The following is a 23,664-nucleotide window of genomic DNA, read 5'->3' on the forward strand; positions in this document are numbered from 1 at the left end:
ACAGTATGTCTGATAATATTTATTCTTCTGGAGAAAGCATTTTTTAATTTTTAAACACCATTTCAAGGACAAAATTATAAGCCCCTTTAGGCCAAATTTTTATTCGATAGTCTTCAGAACAAACCATCATTATACAATAACTTGCCTACTTACCCTAAGCTGCCTAGTTAACCAAATTAACCTAGTTAAAGCTTTAAATGTCACTTTAGGGTGTATAGAAGTGACTTGAAGAATAAGCAGTCAAATATTATTTACTGTCATCATGGCAAAGATAAAATAAATCAGTTATTAGAAATGAGTTATTAAAACTATTATATTTAGAAATGTGCTGAAAAAATCTGCTCTCTGTTAAACAGAAAACGGAGAAAAAAATTAAAGGGGCAAATAATTATATATATATATATATATATATATATATATATATATATATATATATATATATATATATATATATATATATATATATATAATTTTTCTGGGTTTTCTGTACATATTTATACAAATATTTTAACAGAAAATGGAATAAAATATGATCAAAATGTTCCTTTCAGTTTTTCAAATTTACATTTTCTAAATTAAAGATCAATCAAGCAATCCCTTTTTATTAATATAGAGCTTTTCACAGCATATTGTCAAAGAAATAAACAGTATCAAACAGAATCAAATATACCCTAAATGTTATATTCCAAATACATAATTAGATCACATTTTGTAAATTCTACACAGTAATTTAATGAATAAATGAATTCTAGTTATCATTCATTCATTTATATGAATACATAATGACACAAGTGCAATTGTTGCAAGATTTATTGTATCTTTATGTAAAATGATCATTTATTTTATGTTACAAAACAAATTGGTTTTATATTATTTGTGGCCGAGACGGGATTCGAACCCATAATTTTGTGTATTTTACTTGTCCCGCCTTCCTTCGTTCCTATTGGCTAGACGGCGCTCTACACCTACGTGCATAGCCGAGGAACTGGACAGGAACATTTCAGGCCTTAAAACCACATGCTGTATACTGTACACTCATAATCCCTTCCCCCACCTTTTCAGATCTCTCTCATAAACGGTCAAACTTACTAAATTACTCGACGTAAATCTCAAAATACATGCAATTTAAAACACTTTAATATTTAAAAACAAGTATGACATGTTTTACACAGATACTGTACTGAATGTACTGAAGCCTAACAAGTTAACGTTACTCTGTTAAGCAAATTTCAACAAACGTTATATCATGTAAACGAAATACACACCCTTTGATAAATCTCATGCCACTTTTTTTGTCGAGGAGCTGGCCTGTTGCCCTCATTTGATGGCCAAACTCCTGTGCTGGCAAACTTTTTCAGACGTGAAATCCAGTCAGCGTCTGACATGGCTTTATGAGATTTTCCAGACATTTTTTCTCCTATAAATAGAAGGTTTTGAATTAAAGTATCCAAATTTGAAATACAACACACTAAAACATTAATTTGTGCAATTGTGTAGTTTTTCCTACCTTTTTTAAGAAATCACTATCAGAAAAAATCCTTTACTGTAAGCAAAACGATGCTGTGCTCTGTCGATTGATGCTGTTCGTTGAATATCACTGATGGTCAATGAACTTTTTGGACCTCTGACCCGCCTCCAGAGGACCGCGTCATTCCTTCGTGTACCTTCGGCTCAGTTCAGAAAATTGATTGACATCTGACTAACCTGTTTGACTGCACACCTAGCGGTGATTCTTGGAACAGTTCCTACCCCCCGGCTTCAACATTGTCTCGACTCTGATTGGTCAAATGTTGAAAATGTTGAGAATTCCGGTCCGCGATTGGATGCAAATGTTGAAGCGCTGCAACGTGATTGGCTACAATGTTGGAGCGTATCGCTCCGATTGGCTCTCATCTTCAACATTTGTGAAATATTGTCGGACTATCCTTCGGCAGCTGGCGTTCAGGTCGCAGTCTCCCCTGGAGGCGTGGGTTCGAATCCCACTTCTGACAAACCGAGCCTGCGGCGATGCGCTCAGGCTGAAGTCTTTAACTCCCTGCCACCATGTCCGAATGATACAGTAACACTGACAAAGCGCCGCATCACGCGGGCTTTAATGCAAGTGCACCGAAAGGGGATCAAAAGAATTGTCCTGGGATGGCGTTGATTTTTAAGGTTTGCAGGGCATTTTTTCGTCAAATCCTCGTACAACGTCAAGTCATGACATTTGACAGATCCACGACCTTGTATCGTGCATCCAGGCCAGTGGTGCTTCAAGTATTTATAGTTTTTTTTTATAGAGCTGTCTTGTACAGTCCGCATCGTGGAGGGCCAGCAAACGCACTGGCCACCTGCTCATGCACAACACAAAGCTAAAAGAAATCAGATTCTACGCAAGTTTGCGACACCGCGAGGGGAGGTAAACACTGAGTTGAATTCAAACTTCTAGCCTCACACCGCTCTGCAGAAAGAATGTTTTCGGTGAACATCAGTACTCAACAGAAGCCTGATTTGACAATTGTCGTAAAAGCCAGATGTTGTTTCCACCCAGTTTCGAACTGGGGACCTTTCGCGTGTAAGGCGAACGTGATAACCACTACACTATGGAAACCTTCAGAAGTACAACTAGCAGATAACCCTTTTTGATTGGATGCCTGTTGACGATCATTGCTGGTGTGGAAGTGGATGCTATTATTTTCTCGCCAAAAGAAGAGCACTGTTTCTGCTCGGTTTCAAACCGAGGACCTTTCGCGTGTTAGGCGAACGTGATGACCACTATACTACAGAAACCCCACAAGTGCTTTCACCAGCGAAGTTAGGCCTGCAAGGATAAAACAAGGTGTACGCGTTTGTCAATCAAGCGGACAAAGCCAACTCAGCGTGACAAGCTCCCTGCAGGTATTAGGGCCAATTTACAATCCGGGCCCAAGACAGCTGTACAGGTCCGAGCGAAATGTCCCCTTTCGTCACATTTGAAGCACCTGAATTCTGGGCGTTCCTTCATCACATGGTCTGAGCTCATGCGTAGTCGACAGGTTTTTACCTGATTGGTGTGCATGACTCTAAAGTGCTGTGCCCCTTCAGCCGTCTCGATTTTGCTACTGTATGGTAGGGAGACCGTCTCTTCTGGAAATCCGTTTTTTACAAACCTTGTTCCATCTTCTATGCTTGTGCCTGGATACAGTCTTCTTTTAGTTTTAGACATGGGGAAAACTCCCCATCCCTCTAGCTTGCTTAAAATTTCTTCATCAGCTAGGTAAACAGGCAGATGCTTGAACGAAACAACATAGTCTCTGTTTTGTAACCTCCGTACTTCAGATTTCACTCCTTTTATTGTCAATCCATTGTCTATTAAAATTTCGGTGTCATCTTCAGTCTCCATTGTTACTTCATACTCCCTTGTTTGTTTGGGTCTCACCGCCAGAATTCTTCCTTCTCCAATCAGCTCCGCGACTGCTTTGATTATATCAAACCTTCTTGCATCTTTTACATTTTCTACTTCTACAGTTACTGTTGCTTCCTTTGTGCACACTCTTCTTTGTATCTCTTGCTTATCCTTACCTTTTTCACCTCTTCGTCGGCCGGGCTCTTCATTTTATTTATCTCTTTGTCTGCTGTCAAGTCCATTTTTTTTATCTCTTCGTCTATTATCCAGCCCATTTTCTTTATCCTTTCGTGCAAGTCCCTCCATTTCCGTGTCGTTGCCGGGTAATCTGTCCATGATTAAAAATAAAAAACACAACATAACCACCCTTCAGTCAGCAAAATGCTGCTGTTAGGTGGTTTTTAAAGACAAAAATAAAACAAACAAACAAACCACTCAAGGTCAATAAACAAAAAGGTAGACAAGCAAAATGGGGAGAGCCTTTCTCTCCTCACTGCTGCCAACTCACTTCCTGTTTGCTCTATAGCGCCCTCAGGGTGGTGTGGTCGTAAGCAATGACAGCTGTCAAGTGTTGGCTATTGAAACTAGGCGCAGCCCCAGGAGCCGAGCACAGCTTAGCTGCCTGCTGCGCCAATGAGGTGGACAGCCGGAGCTGGGCAAGCTGTGAAACACCAGATTCCATGTCACGGTACTGCGGTGTGGCTCCCAGGAGACAGCTCCTGCCAAACTTGCATGTCAGGGTGGCCGAGCGGTCTAAGGCGCTGCGTTCAGGTCGCAGTCTCTCCTGGAGGCGTGGGTTCGAATCCCACTTCTGACAAACCGAGCCTGTGGCGATGCGCTTCTGGCTGAAGTCTGTAACTCCCTGCCACCATGGCCGAGTGATACAGTACAAACTGACAAAGCGCCGCATCGCACGGGCTTTAATGCAAGTGCACCGAAAGGGGATCAAAGGAATTGTCCTGGTATGGTGTGGATTTTTAAGGTTTGCAGGGCATTTTTTCGTCAAATCCTCGTACAACGTCAAGTCATGACATTTGACAGATCCACGACCTTGTATCGTGCATCATCCAGTGAGCAGAGCCAATTGAGAATGCGCGTAAAAGCAAATCTGAATTTTTCCGCTCAGTTTCTAACAGGAGACCCTCCGCTTGTAAAGCCATCGTGATAACCACAGGAGCCTCCGGTTAGGGTGAGAGCACTGTCTTGTGGTGCCATCGCAGAGAGACTGAAAGTCACTTTCCACAATGTTTTCATTCAATGTTCTACGCTGGTGGAATCACTTTGCCATTCCCACTCGTATTACGGATACACTGGTCTCCTTCAAACGACAGCTAACACCCATCTCTTCAGAGTACACCCGAACCCCGGTGAATATCCCTCTCTCTAAAGAAAACGACACTCTTACTCCAGCACTAAATTCTCTGAGCACAAACAAATTACTTGGAATATATAGCCCTTTTTCGTATGCATTGCCTCGTCTTGTTGAATCGCTAAATACCTCCACTATTGTATGTCGCTTTGAACAAAAGTGTCCACTAATTGTATGCTTCGGCCCAGTTTCGAACAGGAGACCTTTAGCGTGTAATGCAAACATGATAAACACTACACTACGGAAACCAATAGGCCAGTGGTGCTTCAAGTATTTATAGTCTTTTTTTATAGAGCTGTCTTGTACGGTCCGCATCGTGGAGGGCCAGCAAACGCACTGGCCACCTGCTCATGCACAACACAAAGCTAAAAGAAATCAGATTCTACGCAAGTTTGCGACACCGCGAGGGGAGGTAAACACTGAGTTGAATTCAAACTTCTAGCCTCACAACGCTCTGCGGAAAGAATGTTTTCGGTGAACATCAGTACTCAACAGAAGCCTGATTTGACAATTGTCGTAAAAGCCAGAGGTTGTTTCCACCCAGTTTCGAACTGGGGACCTTTCGCGTGTAAGGCGAACGTGATAACCACTACACTATGGAAACCTTCAGAAGTACAACTAGCAGATAACCCTTTTTGATTGGATGCCTGTTGACGATCATTGCTGGTGCGGCAGTGGATGCTATTATTTTCTCGCCAAAAGAAGAGCACTGTTTCTGCTCGGTTTCGAACCGAGGACCTTTCGCGTGTTAGACGAACGTGATGACCACTACACTACAGAAACCCCACAAGTGCTTTCACCAGCGAAGTTAGGCCTGCAAGGATAAAACAAGGTGTACGCGTTTGTCAATCAAGCGGACAAAGCCAACTCAGCGTGACAAGCTCCCTGCAGGTATTAGGGCCAATTTACAATCCGGGCCCAACACAGCTGTACAGGTCCGAGCGAAATGTCCCCTTTCGTCACATTTGAAGCACCTGAATTCTGGGCGTTCCTTCATCACATGGTCTGAGCTCATGCGTAGTCGACAGGTTTTTACCTGATTGGTGTGCATGACTCTAAAGTGCTGTGCCCCTTCAGCCGTCTCGATTTTGCTACTGTATGGTAGGGAGACCGTCTCTTCTGGAAATCCGTTTTTTACAAACCTTGTTCCATCTTCTATGCTTGTGCCTGGATACAGTCTTCTTTTAGTTTTAGACATGGGGAAAACTCCCCATCCCTCTAGCTTGCTTAAAATTTCTTCATCAGCTAGGTAAACAGGCAGATGCTTGAACGAAACAACATAGTCTCTGTTTTGTAACCTCCGTACTTCAGATTTCACTCCTTTAATTGTCAATCCATTGTCTATTAAAATTTCGGTGTCATCTTCAGTCTCCATTGTTACTTCATACTCCCTTGTTTGTTTGGGTCTCACCGCCAGCATTCTTCCTTCTCCAATCAGCTCCGTGACTGCTTTGGTTATATCAAATCTTCTTGCATCTTTTACATTTTCTACTTCTACAGTTACTGTTGCTTCCTTTGTGCATACTCTTCTTTGTACCTCTTGCTTATCCTTACCTTTCTCACCTCTTCGTTGGCCGGGCTCTTCATTTTATTTATCTCTTTGTCTGTTGTCAAGTCCATTTTCTTTACCTCTCCGTCTATTATCCAGCCCATTTTCTTTATCCTTTCTTGCAAGTCCCTCCATCTCCATGTCGTTGCCGGGGAATCTGTCCATGATTAAAAATAAAACACACTACATAACCACCCTTCAGTCAGCAAAATGCTGCTGTTAGGTGGTTTTTAAAGACAAAAAGAAAACAAACAAACAAAAACACTCAAGGTCAATAAACAAAAAGGTAGACAAACAAAATGGGGAGAGCCTTTCTCTCCTTACTGCTGCCAACTCACTTCCTGTTTGCTCTATAGCCCCCTCAGGGTGGTGTGGCCGTAAGCAATGACAGCTGTCAAGTGTTGGCTATTGAAACTAGGCGCAGCCCCAGGAGGCGAGCACAGATTAGCTGCCTGCAGCGCCAATGAGCTGGACAGCCGGAGCTGGGCAAGCTGTGAAGCACCAGATTCCATGTCACAGTACTGCGGTGTGGCTCCCAGGAGACAGCTCCTGCCAAGCTTGCATGTCAGGATGGCCGAGCGGTCTAAGGCGCTGCGTTCAGGTCGCAGTCTCCACTGGAGGCGTGGGTTCGAATCCCACTTCTGACAAACCGAGCCTGCGGCAGTGCGCTCAGGCTGAATTCTTTAACTCTCTGCCCCCATGTCCGAATGATACAGTAACACTGACAAAGTGCTGCATCACGCGGGCTTTAATGCAAGTGCACTGAAAGGGGATCAAAAGAATTGTCCTGGGATGGTGTTGCTTTTTAAGGTTTGCAGGGCATTTTTTTCGTCAAATCCTCGTACAACGTCAAGTCATGACATTTGACAGATCCATGCCCTTGTATCGTGGATCATCCAGTGAGCAGAGAGCCAATTGAGAATGTGCATAAAAGCAAATCTGAATGTTTCCGCCCAGTTGCTAACAGGAGACCCTCCGCTTGTAAAGCCATCGTGATAACCACAGGAGCCTCCGGTTAGGGTGAGAGCACTGTCTTGTGGTGCCAGCGCAGAGAGACGGAAAGTCACTTTCCACAATGTTTTCATTCAATGTTCTACGCTGGTGGAATCACCTTCCCATTCCCACTCGGATTACGGATACACCGGTGTCCTTCAAACGACAGCTAACACCCATCTCTTCAGAGTACACCCGAACCCCGGTGAATATCCCTCTCTCTAAAGAAAACGAAACTCCTACTCCAGCACTAAATTCTCTGAGCACAAACAAATTACTTGGAATAAATAGCCCTTTTTCGTATGCATTGCCTCGTCTTGTTGAATACCTCCACTATTGTATGTCGCCCAGTTTCGAACAGGAGACCTTTAGCGTGTAATGCAAACATGATAAACACTACACTACGGAAACCAATAGGCCAGTGCTGCTTCAAGTATTTATAGTTTTTTTTTATAGAGCTGTCTTGTACGGTCTGCACCGTGAAGGGCCAGCAAACGCACTGGCCACCTGCTCATGCACAACACAAAGCTAAAAGAAATCAGATTCTACGCAAGTTTGCGACACCGCGAGGGGCGGTAAACACTGAGCTGAATTCAAACTTCTAGCCTCACACCGCTCTGCAGAAAGAATGTTTTCAGTGAACGTCAGTACTCAACAGAAGCCTGATTTGACAATTGTCATAAAAGCCAGAGGTTGTTTTCGCCCAGTTTCGAACTGGGGACCTTTCGCGTGTGAGGCGAACGTGTTAACCACTACACTACGGAAACCTTCAGGCAAATCGAGCTGATAACCCTTTTTGATTGGGTGCCTGTCGACGATCATTGCTGGTGCAGCAGTGGACGCTATTATTTTCTCGCCAAAAGAAGAGCTCTGTTTCTGCTCGGTTTCGAACCGAGGACCTTTCGCGTGTTAGGCGAACGTGATGACCACTACACTACAGAAACCCCACAAGTGCTTTCACCAGCGAAGTTAGGCCTGCAAGGATAAAACAAGGCGTACGCGTTGGTCAATCGAGTGGACAAAGCCAACTCGGCGTGACAAGCTCCCTGCAGGTATTAGGGCCAATTTACAATCCGGGCCCGACACAGCTGTACAGGTCCTTGCGAAATGTCCCCTTTCATCACATTTGAAGCACCTGAATTCTGGGCGTTCCTTCATCACATTTTCTGAGCTCATGCATAGTCGACAGGTTTTTACCTGATTGGTGTGCATGACTCTAAAGTGCTGTGGCCCTTCTGCCGTCTTGATCACATGTTTTTGGATTTGTCAGGGAAACCAGAGCACCCAGAGGAAACCCACACGAACATGGGGAGAACATGCAAACTCCACACAGAAAAACGAACTGACCCAGCTTAGGCTCGAACTAGTGACCTTCTTGCTGTGAGGCGAACATGCTACCCACTGCACCACCATGCAGCCACCATACACATTTTTTCCTAAAATGTATATATATTTTAAGTCTTAGCTCTGCAATTTAACTATTTTTGTGGCAAATATTTTTTCATTATCTTTCAAACAGTGGGCTGAAAAAAAAACTAATTTTAGAATAACAATTAAATTGCCGGCAATGTGGTGGCGCTGAGGGTAGAACGTTCGCCTCACAGTAAGAAATTTGTTGGTTCGAGCCTCAGCTAGGTCAGGTGGCATTTCTGTGTGGAGTTTGCATGTTCTCCCTGTGTTTGTGTGGGTGTCCTCTGGGTGCTCTGGTTTCCTCCACAAATCCAAAGACATTTGGTACAGGTAAATTGAGTAGGCTCAAATATATATATGTGTGTGTGTTTGGATGTTTCCCAGTGATGCATTGCAGCTGGAAGGGCATCTGTTGTGTAAAACATGGATGGTGCTGGATAAGCTCTTGGGTTATTCCATTGTAGCAACTCCAGACTAATAAAGGGACTAAGCTGAAAAGAAAATTAATGAATTTAGTCGGAATTTAAAGGTTTTTGCATCTGATTTCAATATTATTATTTTTTTGGAATTATAAGCTAAGCTTATTGTGCTGTAGGTTTTTGGTTCTACATTTTACCAACAGTAAACCGGAGCATTATTGAACAAAGAAACAATTCATTGATACAACCTTTATGCAAAAATCTCCAAAAATGAGGTCTCTACACTTTTGAGCGAACTCTGTTCATTTTCCTGGTGTGAAGCTGATTCTGTTAAATTGCTCCCTGTTAGCAAAGTACAGCTCTGCAATTGCAGCGAGCTGGGCCACTGCATTTTGAGAGACACCTTCTCTCTGGAACGCTCTGGTCATGGTTGCTCCACGTCTTGTCAGCTTTAAAAGCCTTTTGTAGCATGTATGACATCACAAACATTATTAGCTGAAAAACTATTTAAAACAATTAATACCTTCATGACCAAATAATTACAATGCAACCACCTATCGTAAGCCTAATGAGCACGTAAAATTATATAAGTATCAAATGCACATTTGTTTGTGTGTGTGTGTGTGTGTGTGTGTGTGAGTGAAAGACAGCATGTAGTAGTGTGTGTAAGAGAGAGAGCCAGTACATGTTTATGAGAAAGCATGTAGAAGTGTGTGTGTGAGAGGGAGGGCTTATCTTTGTGAATGAGAGCATGTACATGTGTCTGTGAGATGTCGATGTGTTTGTGTTGGCAACATTGTATCATTTACAGTCATGCTAAAAAAGTATTTCTGAATTGAATTGAGATAGAATGTAAGTGTGTGTGAGAGAGCATGTACAAGAGTGAGTGTGTTAGTGAGAGTGTGTACAAGTGTGTGTGTGTGTGAGTGAGACTAGTTAGTTAGTGTTGTGCTGAAATTTGATATGTCCTGAAAACTTGTCAGACCAAACAGTTATTTACTTTTTGGTTTTATTTATTTAATAAATGTATATGGTATTTAAGCAAAGTTTTAGGGGAACTGGATATAATTATAAAGAATAATATTTTTTTTTACATAATATAATAATTTTTATTTTTTAATTTTATTTTAAATAATAATAGGCCTACACACACACACACACACACACACACAGTCTAAAAATTGAATATTAAGCATGTAATATACACCCAGTCTAAAGCATGAAGTTTCCAGAAGCACTCAAACTGCTCAAGGCTGGGCTAATGCTGAGGTTTCATCTTTGGGTAGAGACTCAATAATATCCATCTGCACAGTGTGACGTTACATTCGACCGGCGTGCCCGTGTGTGTGGCTTTTTTTCTGTGTTAGTGGGCGAGGCCGCAGGTTTCAAATCTCCCGGGTTTGCGCACGCAACTACTTGTGTTTCGTAGATACGTCATCACAAAACACCTAATGACCCATTTGAAGCACTATGAGTCGACTCTTTTATAGATGAATCAACAGTTTTAAACACTGTACACTTACAGATTTAAACATTAGCTGCATATTTCACTTCACGTAGAGCTGTGTTACACTACATGGAAGGGCATTTTCAAAAACCCATAATATGGGCTCTTTAACAAACTAAATACACTATTTAAATAAAATGCGCAATAAAATAGAAATCAACAAGTAAAATCGAAGAAACTGTAGAACTATTATGGTTATAAACTATATAAATACATACACATGTGAAGGTCCATCTATTAGTCCCATGACGGAACTAACAGCAAGGGTGAAGGTTAAATGCGTGTAAACCTTTTAGCACATGTGAAAAGAAATATTTTTGTTTGTTATAATTTATTTTAATTTGTTTCTAGCTCTGAATTTTAATCTGACTCCAATTTATAATAGTTTTAGATTTAGTTTCATCTAATTCAAGCTAATTACCTTATAGGTTGTGATTAGGTCTAATTTAGATTTATTAGCCTAATAAATCCTTATATTCAATTAATGTTTCATCGTTTACTCAAAGTCGCTTAGAGTCAGTATGCTGGCCAGTTTCATCTGCTCACGGACATATCATCGCCAGTTCTGATTCTTAGCAGATAAGCTAATTTCCTTTAAGTAATAATAGGCCGCCCCATGCTTGCACATACTTAAAGAAAGTTTGATTTAGCCCCTAGATTATATCATACCCCTAGATTATATCATCAGTGATTGTCAGAAATCAACAGGTTTCTAATGCTGTGCCCATGCTCCATCCATTGCGCCTGAATGGATGACTAATCCTGGTTGTAGGCTGCGGAAACATCAGCCTAAACAATCTACTAGATTTAAATGATTTCAGGAGATATTAGAGTTAAACAAGAATTTTAAATTTATTTGTCAGGCAAATATTTTCCATTGCAATTCACATAATTAAACAAAATAAGCCAATCAAGATTGTACAACATCAACTACTCAAAGATACATTGAAGAGTTAAAGAGGAATACCTGACCATGTAGAAACACATTGCAGCATATAAGTCCTGATGCAGAGCTCTGAGACTCACAACCTGCAAAGGGGTATCCTGTCTACTGGATCCCACGGACACTTCTGCACCCTTTGCCTAAATACTCAAATCATTATAAATTTAATACAATAAAAGATTCACTAAGACTCTTGCCTGGTCATGAGTTTATGCAAAAACCATTTTGCCTGGAGTGAAGCATCTTTCCAAAGTCAAAACCCAAATTAACTGATATAAAGGAGATTGTAAAATATTACAGTGAAATTAAGACCACTTTACCAATCACACTGAGACATTTAAAATCACACCAAACATGAATATAAAGCCACAGATACACCATATTAAGAATTTAAACATTCTGTGTGGAATGTGAGTGAGCTGCTCTGGTGGAGAAGGTAAAGTCCAGGGCAAAGAGGGGGGCTCAGGATGCACGATCGAGACAACCTGAACAACTGCTTTTCTAGCTGATCTTCTTCTCACATTAGAAAGTTTTATGTTTTAGCCCCTGACCATTCTCATGCTCTTGTCTCATGTGGAGTTCCATAAAAGTTTGCAGATTTTAATATTATGGAGAGATTTAGCCATCCTTACAATATTATGTGCATATCTAATCTTAAACTGTAGTTCCACTGTACACTGCAACGAGAACCTCAGTCAATAATATTTATGTAAAACTGAATTTTTGTTGCATCATATGATCATATTTTAAACTTTTCATAAAATCATCAAACAATGTGTACCTAAAAAGCATTTTCTAAGAAATAAAAAAAAGTTCTGTCCTATTGTCACTAAGTTATTGTTACTTTTTTCTACTGGATATGTGGTTTATATCTAGTATATATATATATATATATATATATATATATATATATATATATATATATATATATATATATATATATATATATATATATATATATATATATATTGATTTGTCTATTTGCTGGCTTGCTATCAGAAAACAAACACTAAGCTAGGCAATAAATTAATTAAATTCTACAATTACAAGTGATTTGTAATTTGTTCATTTATACTCCATTTTTTGTTTAATAATGTTTTTCTATGCAGACTTTATGTGTTGGTCTAATATTTGTATAAAGAAAGTTTGCATTTGCATTTACTCATTTAGCAGCTTTTATCCTGCGACAACAACTAATGACAAAAGAAGAAACAGACTCAGCCTACCAAAGGTTCAGAGCTTGTGTTTTTAAATGCTTACAAACCTTAAGCCAAGTCCAACAAGTAAAGCCACACAATGTTGTTTTAAAGCTTATTTAATTTTAATTTTGTAAAAAATGGACTGTTCTATTCTCAAGTCAAGTTGTTAAGCTCATTAGGCCCTGTGGCTTTTGTTTTTTATTTATAATATCTTTCACTTAAATTGCTGTTTCATAAAAACATCTACTGGGAAGAGTTGCCATATTTCATATAAAGATTTTATGGCACAAACGTGTTATTTAATTTAAAGCTTACTTGTTTTTATTTATTAAAAAGCCTAGCTTGATGTACACTATTTTGTTTTTCTTTTGCTTATTTTATTGTTGTGATTTATAAAGTAATCTGATTTGTTATGAAAGCTTTTCTGGTAAAATAATAATAATAATAAAACAATAAACAACAATTAAACAGTGTTTAAGTGTGTAATACTGGCAGCATCATATGTTAGAAAACTATTCACAAAGACTATTTGATTTATTAAATAACTCATCTCTTGTGCTTTCTTTCATGTTATGTGACAAAATAAATGAATGACTCGGATTAACTAAAAGATTCATTAATTCGCTCATGTGCACGATGTGAAGCTGCTTTGACATGATCTACATTGTTAAAGCGCTATACAAATAAAGCTGAATTGAATTGAATAGTGCGAGACAAGATCAGTTAATTTTTCAAGTCCTCTATCGAGTTGTTCGTTCACCACATGAAAGACTACAGCCAAACATATGCATTTATATGCCAATCATATGCATTTAGAGCCAGAAAAAGAATTGATCTGTTCACCTCTCGAGTCCTCGGGTTTGAGTTATTCTGTCACGTGATGAACGAACGACTCAAGAACCAGAAGACTCGAAAGGTGAACTAATTATCATGGCTCCTATCGGCTCAGACTGTGTACATTGGTTAAGATTATATGTGACTGTCATTGTAACGTGAACGCACCACTGACATTAAAAGACATGAAGAGGTGAGCTGAGCAAACAGACAACAATGCCTATAGACAAAAGAGCAGGTAAACATTGAATTGTTATTTTCTTCTTCTTATAACCTATTTATGACTCATTTGTCGTGTGATGAACCGTCTGGGCTAGTTGTAGATGTGTTTGGAAGCAATTCGTAACATTTTAATAATATTTTGGCAAATTGAACCAAATGAACGAAATGACTCGAAAAAATATTTGTTCATCTCGATCAGTAAATAAAATGATACGAACTTCCCATCACTATTGAGTATGCGAAATTCTGTTGTACGCCACTGCAAAAAGGGGCGGGATTAAACAAGATGATTAGACATGAATGGTTTCTCTCCAGTGTGGCTCATGATGTGTTGATTAAGGTGTGATGATTGACTGAAACTCTTCCCACACTGAGTGCATGTGAATGGTTTCTCTCCACTGTGGATCCTAATGTGTCGATTAAGGTTTGATGAAAAGTTAAAACACTTCCCACACTGAGTGCATGTGAATGGTTTCTCTCCAGTGTGGATCCTCATGTGTTGATGAAGGCGTGATGAGCAGGTAAAACTCTTCCCACACTGAGTGCATGTGAATGGTTTCTCTCCAGTGTGGATTGTCATGTGTTGATAAAGGGTTGATGAGAAGTTAAAACTCTTCCCACACTGAACACATGTGAATGGTTTCTCTCCAGTGTGGTTCCTCATGTGTTTATAAAGGTTTGATGAGCGGTTAAAACTTTTTCCACACTGAGTGCATGTGAATGGTTTCTCTCCAGTGTGAATCCTCATATGTTGATAAAGAACTGATGAGCGGTTAAAACTTTTCCCACACTGAGTGCATGTGAATGGTTTCTCTCCAGTGTGGATCATCATGTGTTGATTAAGGTGTGATGATAGGCTGAAACTCTTCCCACACTGAGTGCATGTGAATGGTTTTTCTCCAGTGTGGATCCTCATGTGTAGAGTAAGGGATGATGACTTCCTGAAACTCTTCCCACACTGAGTGCATGTGAATGGTTTCTCTCCAGTGTGGATCATCATGTGGTCATTAAGGTTTGATGATTGGCTGAAATTCTTCCCACACTGAGTGCATGTAAACGGTTTCTCTCCAGTGTGTATTTTCATGTGAATCTTAAGATTGTCTTTTCTTCCAAAACTCTTTCCACACTGAGTGCAGATGAAACGGTTCTTGTCTCTCCTTTTCAAAATACCATCAGTCTGTAAATAGGTTTTTTCCTCAATTTTGACATGATGTTCCTCCTCTTTACTGCCCTCATTCACTTCAATTAAGTCTAAAATAAATAAATAAAACAGTTTTCATTAAGTCTTAAAAACTCTCATCAAAAGCTGAAAAGTGAGAAGACACAGGAAACATTGGCTACACATTTTGATGCAAATTGATAAAATGTAAAAATAAATTGTTTAAATGTAAAATAAATCAGATCATATTGTGTTTGGTCCATTAACGTGTACACATTTATACAAAGTCTTGGATTTCATTACAGAGGTCTTAATTTATTTATTTATTTTACCTTTCTAAGATTAAGTTCATACATTGATTGTTTTAAAACATCTATTTCATAATACTTTAATATGAGGAATAAAACACTGCTTATTGTCAAAACTCATTCCTAGGAACTTTACCTTTTTCACAACTTGTATAGTTTCTCTATCTAAAAAAGCTCCTGATCTAAATGCATAGATCTTAGAAAAACAAAAATGCATGCAGTTTTTGACTTAGAAAAATTAAAACCATTTAAAACTGACCAGTCATATATTTTGTTTATACATATTTAAATTTGTCTCTTGATTGTATACATATTTTTCCTTTATAACAAATACATAAATCATCTACATATAAACTACGAAATATATTATACCCATTAACATTTACAATATTATTAATTTTAATACTAAATAGTGTTACTGATAGTATACTTTCTTGGGGCACTCCTGATTCTCATATATGCTATATATGCTCATATATTCAGATAATATAGTTTTCATACGCACACGAAAAACTCTCTTGAATAAAATAAATTTGCAATAAAATTAGGCAAATTTCCTCAAACACCCATCTCGTGTAAATCTTTTAAAATACCATACCTCCTGGTAGTGTCAAAGGCCTTTTCCGGATTTAAAAAAAAAAAAAAACTGCTTGCATGTGTTCTTTTTTTTAATAAAACCATCTCGTACAAAAGATTCTAATCGTATAAGATGGCAAAGAGTACTTTTCCCTCTTCTAAACCCACACTGATATTAATTAATCTTCTGTTTTTTTTTAAATCCACACCAATCGATCATTAATCATTTGTTCCATTGTTTTGCAAAGGCAACTGGTAAGTGCTGTTGGACGATAATTATTTAAATGATCTTTTCCTGGTTTAGGTATTGGTATAATAATAGCTTCTTTCTAAAAGGCTGCACTGTAAAAAATTGCTGTTAAAAAACGGTCAGATTCTACGGTAAAATAATGTTTTTTCACTAAAACAGTAAAATTCTGTTAAAAACAGTGCTTTCTGGGTAACATTTTTGTTTTCGAGAAAGTAACCAACTGCAGAAAACTGTGAGCTAACAGAGTTCAGATTCGATGTTTTGAAGTCTGTGTTTGAAATCACACTTTGTGTCCTTGTTCACTATTTCATACACTAGTTAACTAATATAGTTCACCTGACAGAGTTAATGAACACTAATGAGTGAATTCAGACACTGATGAACACCTGCTGTTAATAATCACAAGTACTGAAGGAAAGAGAAACAAGAAACACAAACAACACTTGAGTTACAACATTAAATAAAATAAAATAAAATAAAACAGCTTCAGTCTCAGCAGAGGATCATTAAACAACTCCACAAACAACAGCAGACACACACTTATTACTGACTGATTTGACTTCCATACTATTCTCATTGAGATCCAACAGAAATTAAGGTGTTTTTTGTGTCACCGTAATGGAGTGAGGGGCTGATTTAGTTGGGCTCTTCACCCTTGGTCTCATTTAATAAGACTTTCCAACTGCTGTAATACAGAGTATACAAAACGTTTATACTACAGCAATAAAGTTGGGAAGTCATTAAATAGAGAAATCTATTTGTCTGAAATTAGTTCTGATAAATGTTTTGTTATAAATCTGGAAGAAGGGCATCATGCAATAGATTTTATGCTTAGTTGCAGGTATTAATTTAATTAATGAGAAGTGGAAACAGAAAAGATACCTCCATAATTACTTAGCAGTTAAGAAATAACATACAAAAACAGTTCAGTTATGACAAATACACACTCAGACCTCATGAATCTGACCTTGTATCTCAACAATGGTAACAATTCAAATGTTTCATGCTGCAATGCATGCTGGTAGTGGCACGGTACAAATATCCCAGCATGCATTGCGGTATAAATAAATGTTGTATAATGGTCTAACAGTTTTCTTTATTTGTGTTTGATTCTGCTGTTGTTTATGTTTAGACTTTCAGTTGCCTGTTTGTGAGTTAAACTGTTAATTTTGTTAAATTTTGTTAAATTTGTTGTCACCATTATTGAGGTTCATATGCTGATTATTGATGTCTCTTTGAGTGCGAGTTACACCATAGAGCAGTGTTATTGTCCAAGATATTCTTAAAAACTTCCAGAAATCATTGCCATATATAGACATATAATGTAAAACAATAGATTTAACATTGAATAGGAGCAGTACATTTTATTATACTAAATGAGAACAGACTCTGCCATTTAATAGCAACATGAACATCACCAGATCTTATTTAGGTTTTTGGCTGGCTTGCCACAACAAAGGAGCTTTTTAAACAAAGTTCTTAACAATTGCAGCAGCCAAGATATATAAATGATAAAAATGACAGGGCTAAGAGCCCAACTAAAGCAAACTCTGTTCTCCATGATGGTGACGTAAAACTTTCACTTTTTCTCAAGAAGAACTTTAGTAAATGTTATACAAAAATACATGTATTAAGTAATAAGTGTAGCTGGTGATGATGTTTGTAGAGTTTTTTAATCATCCGCTAATCATTTAAATGATTTAATCAGTTGTTGTTCTTCAGGTTATTTCATTATAAAGCTGTGACTAAAGTTTTGTATGTTCTGTTCTTGTTTTTTCCCTTCAGTATTTCTTCATTTGTTCATTGTTAATCCTCAATTATCATTTAATTAGTCATTTAATTAATGAATTTACTTCAGCTTTGCTACATGTTTCTTGAACACTCAGTAGTGTGGACACTTCAGTTAAAACTGAAGTATATGCTCTGGGGTTTAAAGGGTTAAAGGTGTGAGAGGTAAAAACACAGTGTAAAAATGTATTTTAACAGTAATATACTGTTAATTTACACTACAGAAGTAGACTGTAAAAAAACAGTATATTGCTGGCAACCACAGCTGCCAGTAGATTACTGTTAAATCAAGGAAAAACAGTATTTTACTGTAAAACCTGAAGCTAATTTCTTCTGTCTGTCACCGTTGTGGAGGAGAGTAGAGCCAGTGTATGAGTTAAAGATGAACAATGACCTGCTGATGTTATTCTGCATGTTTCTCTATTTAAAGATAGCGGCTGTTTAGTTGCTGATGCAGTCAGAATCTCTCTGGTGATTCCAGATTTACATGTATGTGTGCTGTTGTGAAAAATAAGACATTAGAGTTAAACCGAACTTTTCTAATTAACTAAAATAAGTTATCATTATAAGTATGCTTCTAAGCATATATAGCACATTACTTCATAAACTCATTCAGCAGTTGACCAAGTTGAGGCAGTTGCTTTCAGTGAGCAAAATGAGTTCCCTTGAGTATTGTGTAAATCAATGTAGTCCATGTATTTTTACAGCAACATACTGTAAAATAACAGTACATTGCTGGCAACTGCAGCTGCCAGTATTTTACTGTTTTTTAACGGGACAATTTTTAACAGTGTGGTATTTCTCCTAATTTGCAGATATTATTAACCCGACAAGATGCAGAAATGCCATCTAAAAAGATGACCTGCTGTTTGTCCAGTCAGGGTCATTGACAACATAAATATACAAATTACAATGTTAACCTGGGGCTTGTGATTGTGAAACGTCTATTAATGAACATCAGGTATAGCATGAGCAGTGTGAAACGAGATTACAGATAACACAGGATTCTGTTTATCCAGTGTTAGAATGACGCAGAGTTAATAATTTCAAGCGTTAAAAGCTCTACAAACACTCAGCCTCAGCTCTCAGAATAAACAGAGCACAATGACAAACAGTGACATACATAAATTGTCAATCATATCATAGCAGTGACCTGATCCCATATGGTATTGTTTTAAAACTTACAATTATTGGAGAAATGACCAAGAATAATAAACAATAGAAAACAGTAAAACTCAAGGGCGAACTGGCCATAGGGAGACATAGGGACATTTCCCCTTGGTCTGACAGTCATCTGACCTGCTGCCATCGTGATTCTGGCCCGCTCCGCCCCCACTTATCATAAACATTGCGCTTAACTCCCCATACTTAATTTAGTAATAGGAAATTAATCCTTAACAAAGTATGAAAGTATAATTATTAAGCAAATTATAAATGTGGTTGTAAGTCAGGAATACAGCATATGTAGCTGCAGTTATAAACTGTTTAATAACACTTATTAATTTAGAGTTAATGCTAAACAGATAATGCTAAACAAATAATGAATTCAGTATTTGCTAATGCATAATAAATGGTTTATAGTGTGTAGTTATTGTAAAGTGTTACCAAATTATCTTTTGTCTTAGACCTTTAGACCTGTCCTACCTCCCTGACACTTTTATCCCTCCTTTCTGCTTTATAGCCATGCTTAGTGAAAGTAACACCATCGTTAAATACATACTCTTTACATAAACTATGCAAAACTCGCTGTGTGCCGACACTTCTGCACAAAAGCCTGTTAATACGGTTTCATGGCGCATGAGCGACGCTTAACTTTTTGGCGTGAATGCAAACAACCGGGATTCACACAGGAGCATGTGTGAGTTGCTGGTTTTCTGTACGCATGCATCAGTTTGCTTTCACAAGCGATGTTTCAGTTGCACATTGAGAATAACAAACTCGCACGAGCAAAAAATGCCAAATGTAAATGGCCCCTAATGTCTTTATTTTGAGATTGCCACTATTAATGAATACATTTGCATAAAGTAACTGTATCTAAATGCTTTCACTAGGGGACATTTTTTTTTGCCGCCCCCAGGAAAATCCCACCCTGGGCGATCGCCCACATTACCCATGCCTAAATCCACCACTGGTATTGCTAAACGTTCTTGTTCCACTATTATTTGTTTGTTTTGTCTCACGTCGTCCCATCACATGATATAGTTCAGAATACTGTACAATGTTTTATAATGATTATTTATTTTAGTGTCAATTTCATTCAGCGTGTTTAAAATTGGGGCATCCACGTTTTCTGACATACCTTAAACCAGGGTCTCTGCAGGTTTCACTAAGTTAAAATTAAGACTTTTATGACCATTATGAATGAAATTTTAGACTCATAAAAGACTAAAGAATTTTTCAAATGGCCCAGATTTTGTATTTGTCCTATCAAAAAAAATATTATAATAAAAAAATATTATATTATTATTTTGGATATTTCTTAGTAAAAGATTTTAAATGTGTAAAAAAGCAAGCTCTACTTGTATCCACACACGTTTTTTCCAAAATAAACTTTCTTTAAAATAAAAAATAAAAAAAATTTACAAATGTTTTAAAAACTATAACAAATTAAATCTATGCACAACAATCTGTCCAGGTCGATGTCCTCAGCAGTAAATACATGGAGCACGTTTAAACAAATCATATTGTAAGGAAAATACTTAATCCATTATGATAAATAGACTTAAAATGACCTTTTTGAATAAAAAAAGTTTAAAGTTTTATTGAGATGGATTGTTGGTGATTGTATAGGTTTTGGCCAGAATGGTTAACACAATATGAACAAAGGAAAATGAACACTTGTTTAAAAAAGATTTAAGACCTACAACACAATTTTAGTAAATTTAAGACTTTTAAGGCCTAAAAATTTGATTTTGGAATTTAAGACATATTAAGACTCCGTGGAAACCCTGTTTAAACACAATAGCCCTGGTAATTAGTTATTATGATAATGATGTAATTCTAATTCAGATACTATCTGTGAGAACTAGTAACAACTAGAAACAAGTTTAATCCCATGAGGTTAATTAAAAAAGGGGAATTGGGATCAATGGGACATATGCAAGTGGAAAGTACTAAGCTAACACTATCACTGCAACACTGTGAGAATACTGAAGGTCAAATATCGTCAGCTCAGTTAAACGCTTTTAATTTATGGTTTTTGTTTATTTTATATAGTGCCAGTGTTCAAGGAAGCTTTACAAACAGTAGTAGAACAAGAAAAAGCAATAACCTTAAGAAGGAAGAGAAAATGGGAGACTAATAATACATAAAATAATGACATAAGACACGAGAACAAGTGACGAAAGAAACTCATTCCTGTCTTTCAATGAGTGCTTATGTGCATTTAGGAGAACTAGGCAGCACACTCAGGGCTGCAAGATGGATTTAATTTAGTATTCTTATTATTAAAATATATCTGAATGACGATCAAATGACTGAGTTGGTGTTTGAGAATGAAAACCAACCTGTTTGTTCCTGCAGATCTTCCTGTTTGACTGTGAATGTTTCTTCAATCTTCACATCTTCACTCTCCTCTTTAATAAACGCCATCTTTATAACAGTGTGGAGATCAGTCGCTTCAGCAGGTGTTTTTCTCTGCGTTTGGACACTTTATCCTGTTTAAAATGAACAAAACAATAAAAAAATGTCCTGTTTAAAATAAATAAAACACTGAACAAAAACAAGATAATTTCAACACTTGCTTCAACAGTTTCTTTATATGAGTCATTAACAAACAGAAATTATGTAAGTCTGAGCAAGCAACAAAAGCCACAAATCAGCCGATGTAAACTAGAACTCTAGAAATTTTATTGATGTATACTTGGAATAGAGTGACATCATGCTATATAATAAATTAAACCTTCACTAAAACACTTATCACACACTTTACTGTTGCTTTATTCAATCTTTTTTTAGGTATGTTCTTAATTGTTTAGTTTGTTTGATTTATCTTATTGTCTGCACAGCAACGTTGTAGCACTTATTTGCACAAGACAAGAATTTCCTCTCGGGACAAATAAAGTTTATCCTATCTTATTCAAACAATAGACCTTACAGTGAGTAAAATAGTAGTTCTTTGTATAAAGGTTTAAAATAATATTGTCAACAGCAGGTACATCTAACATTAAGTGAACACACTGAAATTTTAATCAGTTGGTTTACATCTGTGTACAAGCTTTAAAACAAACCTTTCTCCAGTTGAATCACAGTGTGGGAGCGGCACAGCCTTATGACGTCACACCACCATGCCACAATAAAAGTCTTTTTTTGTTTAGCTTTTTCCCCCTACTCACTCTTAATTATGAGTCATGACTTATCGATACATTTCTCCCTCATTTTCCACTTTATAATTTATCTGCTTTTTGTTTTGTATTTGTAATGAATGGGGACACATCAAATTTTTATATAAATTTATATACGTAATAGGTTGAAACTTATTTGGGCTACAGTCCATTTGTCAGGATAAAATCAATATTTATAACCAAACCAAACAAACAAACACATAACTAAATAGTTGTAAAAAAGCTTTTAAAAATGACTGAAAAACTTAATACACTGTTGAACAATGCATGCACATGTTTAGATTTTACATTTTATAATGTTAGCATTCAGATATTATTTGAGTGTAAATTCAGAATGTGCAACTCACCTTTCCAGTCTTCAATGAAGAAGTGGGATGAGAAATGGCCTCAGTCGGTTTTTCTTTGTATGTTGTTGTTGGTAATAATCTCAATGTAGGAACCAACAATCGTAGTTTGTCCTCCAAAGTTGTTCTCTTATAGCTAAATAAGCCAATGAAGTTTCTGTTAAGAACGCAGAATATATAGATACAACCCTGCTGACCTACTTGATCTGGCATGTGATTGGTTAATACTCAATTGGCCCCCATTAATGCTGGTATAAAGATGCAAATGAGCAGTGGAGAACAGTGAAGACTCAAAACACATTACTGATACTGATGGGAAGTTTAGCAGCTATACGAACCATAGCTTTAAAGAGAAATAAAGATGTATTGGGAAATAAGTTGACTTTTGATGGAAGCTTTTTTATTTTGGCTGCTGCATTTTATAGTTAAATGGGTGGTCAACTACAATATCATATTTTAAACTTTAGTTGATGGGTAATTTAGCTGTGTGAACATAAACAACATCTCTGAATGTAAAAAGTTCAAAGTTCAATGCAAAGTGAGACCTTAAACAGCCGAAATACAGAACTTGATTTTAACTTGCACTGGGAAAAAATGTTTTAGAAAAAGCCACAATAAAAAAAGCAAACAGCAGTTTACACCGAGGGAAAAAAAGTTTTCATTATTAAAAATAAAATTATATTATAATGAATTGAAATCATATATTGTATGTAAACCCTTTTTATTGTATGTAAAAATAAAACCCTTTACGTTGACAGCTACAGTATGCATTTGGGTCAGTTTTAATGCATTAAATGAAGGCTATTTAAAGCTGGACCGACCGACGCAATAAACATGTATGTCGCGTTTGTTTAATTTATTATGCACGTGAAAACTTATTCTAAACCAAATTTGTTGCCGGATTCTTTTTATGGGAACGAGAGATAAAGTGCTTATGAAGTGCTTTGTCGGCCTCTGGTGGTTAACTGATGCAGAGCCGACGTCTGGGTCTGGGAGACACATTACTGTGGAGGATGAGAGGTTCAGTTGCTTTACAAACCAGTTTTTACAGAGAAATAATGTTGTATTGGGAAAATAAGTTGACTTT

At 37.4% G+C, this 23,664-nt stretch overlaps 1 protein-coding gene and 8 non-coding genes across 9 annotated transcripts; 2 read left to right on the forward strand and 7 right to left on the reverse strand.

Annotated features, from left to right (window-relative positions):
* Positions 1 to 2,517: 2,517 nt before the first annotated feature.
* trnav-uac (transfer RNA valine (anticodon UAC)) lies at positions 2,518 to 2,590 on the reverse strand. The gene has a single exon. It is a non-coding gene; the product is annotated as a tRNA-Val (tRNA).
* A 106-nt stretch (positions 2,591 to 2,696) lies between these two features.
* trnav-aac (transfer RNA valine (anticodon AAC)) lies at positions 2,697 to 2,769 on the reverse strand. The gene has a single exon. It is a non-coding gene; the product is annotated as a tRNA-Val (tRNA).
* Positions 2,770 to 4,098: 1,329 nt separating this feature from the next.
* On the forward strand, positions 4,099 to 4,181 carry trnal-cag (transfer RNA leucine (anticodon CAG)). The gene has a single exon. It is a non-coding gene; the product is annotated as a tRNA-Leu (tRNA).
* Positions 4,182 to 5,264: 1,083 nt separating this feature from the next.
* trnav-uac (transfer RNA valine (anticodon UAC)) lies at positions 5,265 to 5,337 on the reverse strand. Its single transcript has one exon. It is a non-coding gene; the product is annotated as a tRNA-Val (tRNA).
* Positions 5,338 to 5,443: 106 nt separating this feature from the next.
* On the reverse strand, positions 5,444 to 5,516 carry trnav-aac (transfer RNA valine (anticodon AAC)). Its single transcript has one exon. It is a non-coding gene; the product is annotated as a tRNA-Val (tRNA).
* Positions 5,517 to 6,846: 1,330 nt separating this feature from the next.
* Positions 6,847 to 6,929, forward strand: trnal-cag (transfer RNA leucine (anticodon CAG)). Its single transcript has one exon. It is a non-coding gene; the product is annotated as a tRNA-Leu (tRNA).
* A 1,040-nt stretch (positions 6,930 to 7,969) lies between these two features.
* trnav-cac (transfer RNA valine (anticodon CAC)) lies at positions 7,970 to 8,042 on the reverse strand. The gene has a single exon. It is a non-coding gene; the product is annotated as a tRNA-Val (tRNA).
* Positions 8,043 to 8,146: 104 nt separating this feature from the next.
* Positions 8,147 to 8,219, reverse strand: trnav-aac (transfer RNA valine (anticodon AAC)). The gene has a single exon. It is a non-coding gene; the product is annotated as a tRNA-Val (tRNA).
* Positions 8,220 to 11,440: 3,221 nt separating this feature from the next.
* On the reverse strand, positions 11,441 to 22,727 carry LOC137491480 (uncharacterized). Its single transcript, XM_073948797.1, has 4 exons — positions 22,581 to 22,727; positions 21,397 to 21,546; positions 12,512 to 15,060; positions 11,441 to 12,429 (listed from the first exon to the last, which is right to left on the reverse strand). The coding sequence occupies exons 2-3, from the start codon at positions 21,479 to 21,481 to the stop codon at positions 14,087 to 14,089; spliced, it is 1,059 nt and encodes a 352-aa protein (XP_073804898.1). The 5' UTR covers positions 21,482 to 21,546; positions 22,581 to 22,727; the 3' UTR covers positions 11,441 to 12,429; positions 12,512 to 14,086.
* Between the last annotated feature and the right edge of the window lie 937 nt (positions 22,728 to 23,664).

The sequence above is a fragment of the Danio rerio genome, chromosome 4, assembly GCF_049306965.1.
Source record: "Danio rerio strain Tuebingen ecotype United States chromosome 4, GRCz12tu, whole genome shotgun sequence".
In the NCBI taxonomy this organism is placed as follows: Eukaryota; Metazoa; Chordata; class Actinopteri; order Cypriniformes; family Danionidae; genus Danio; species Danio rerio.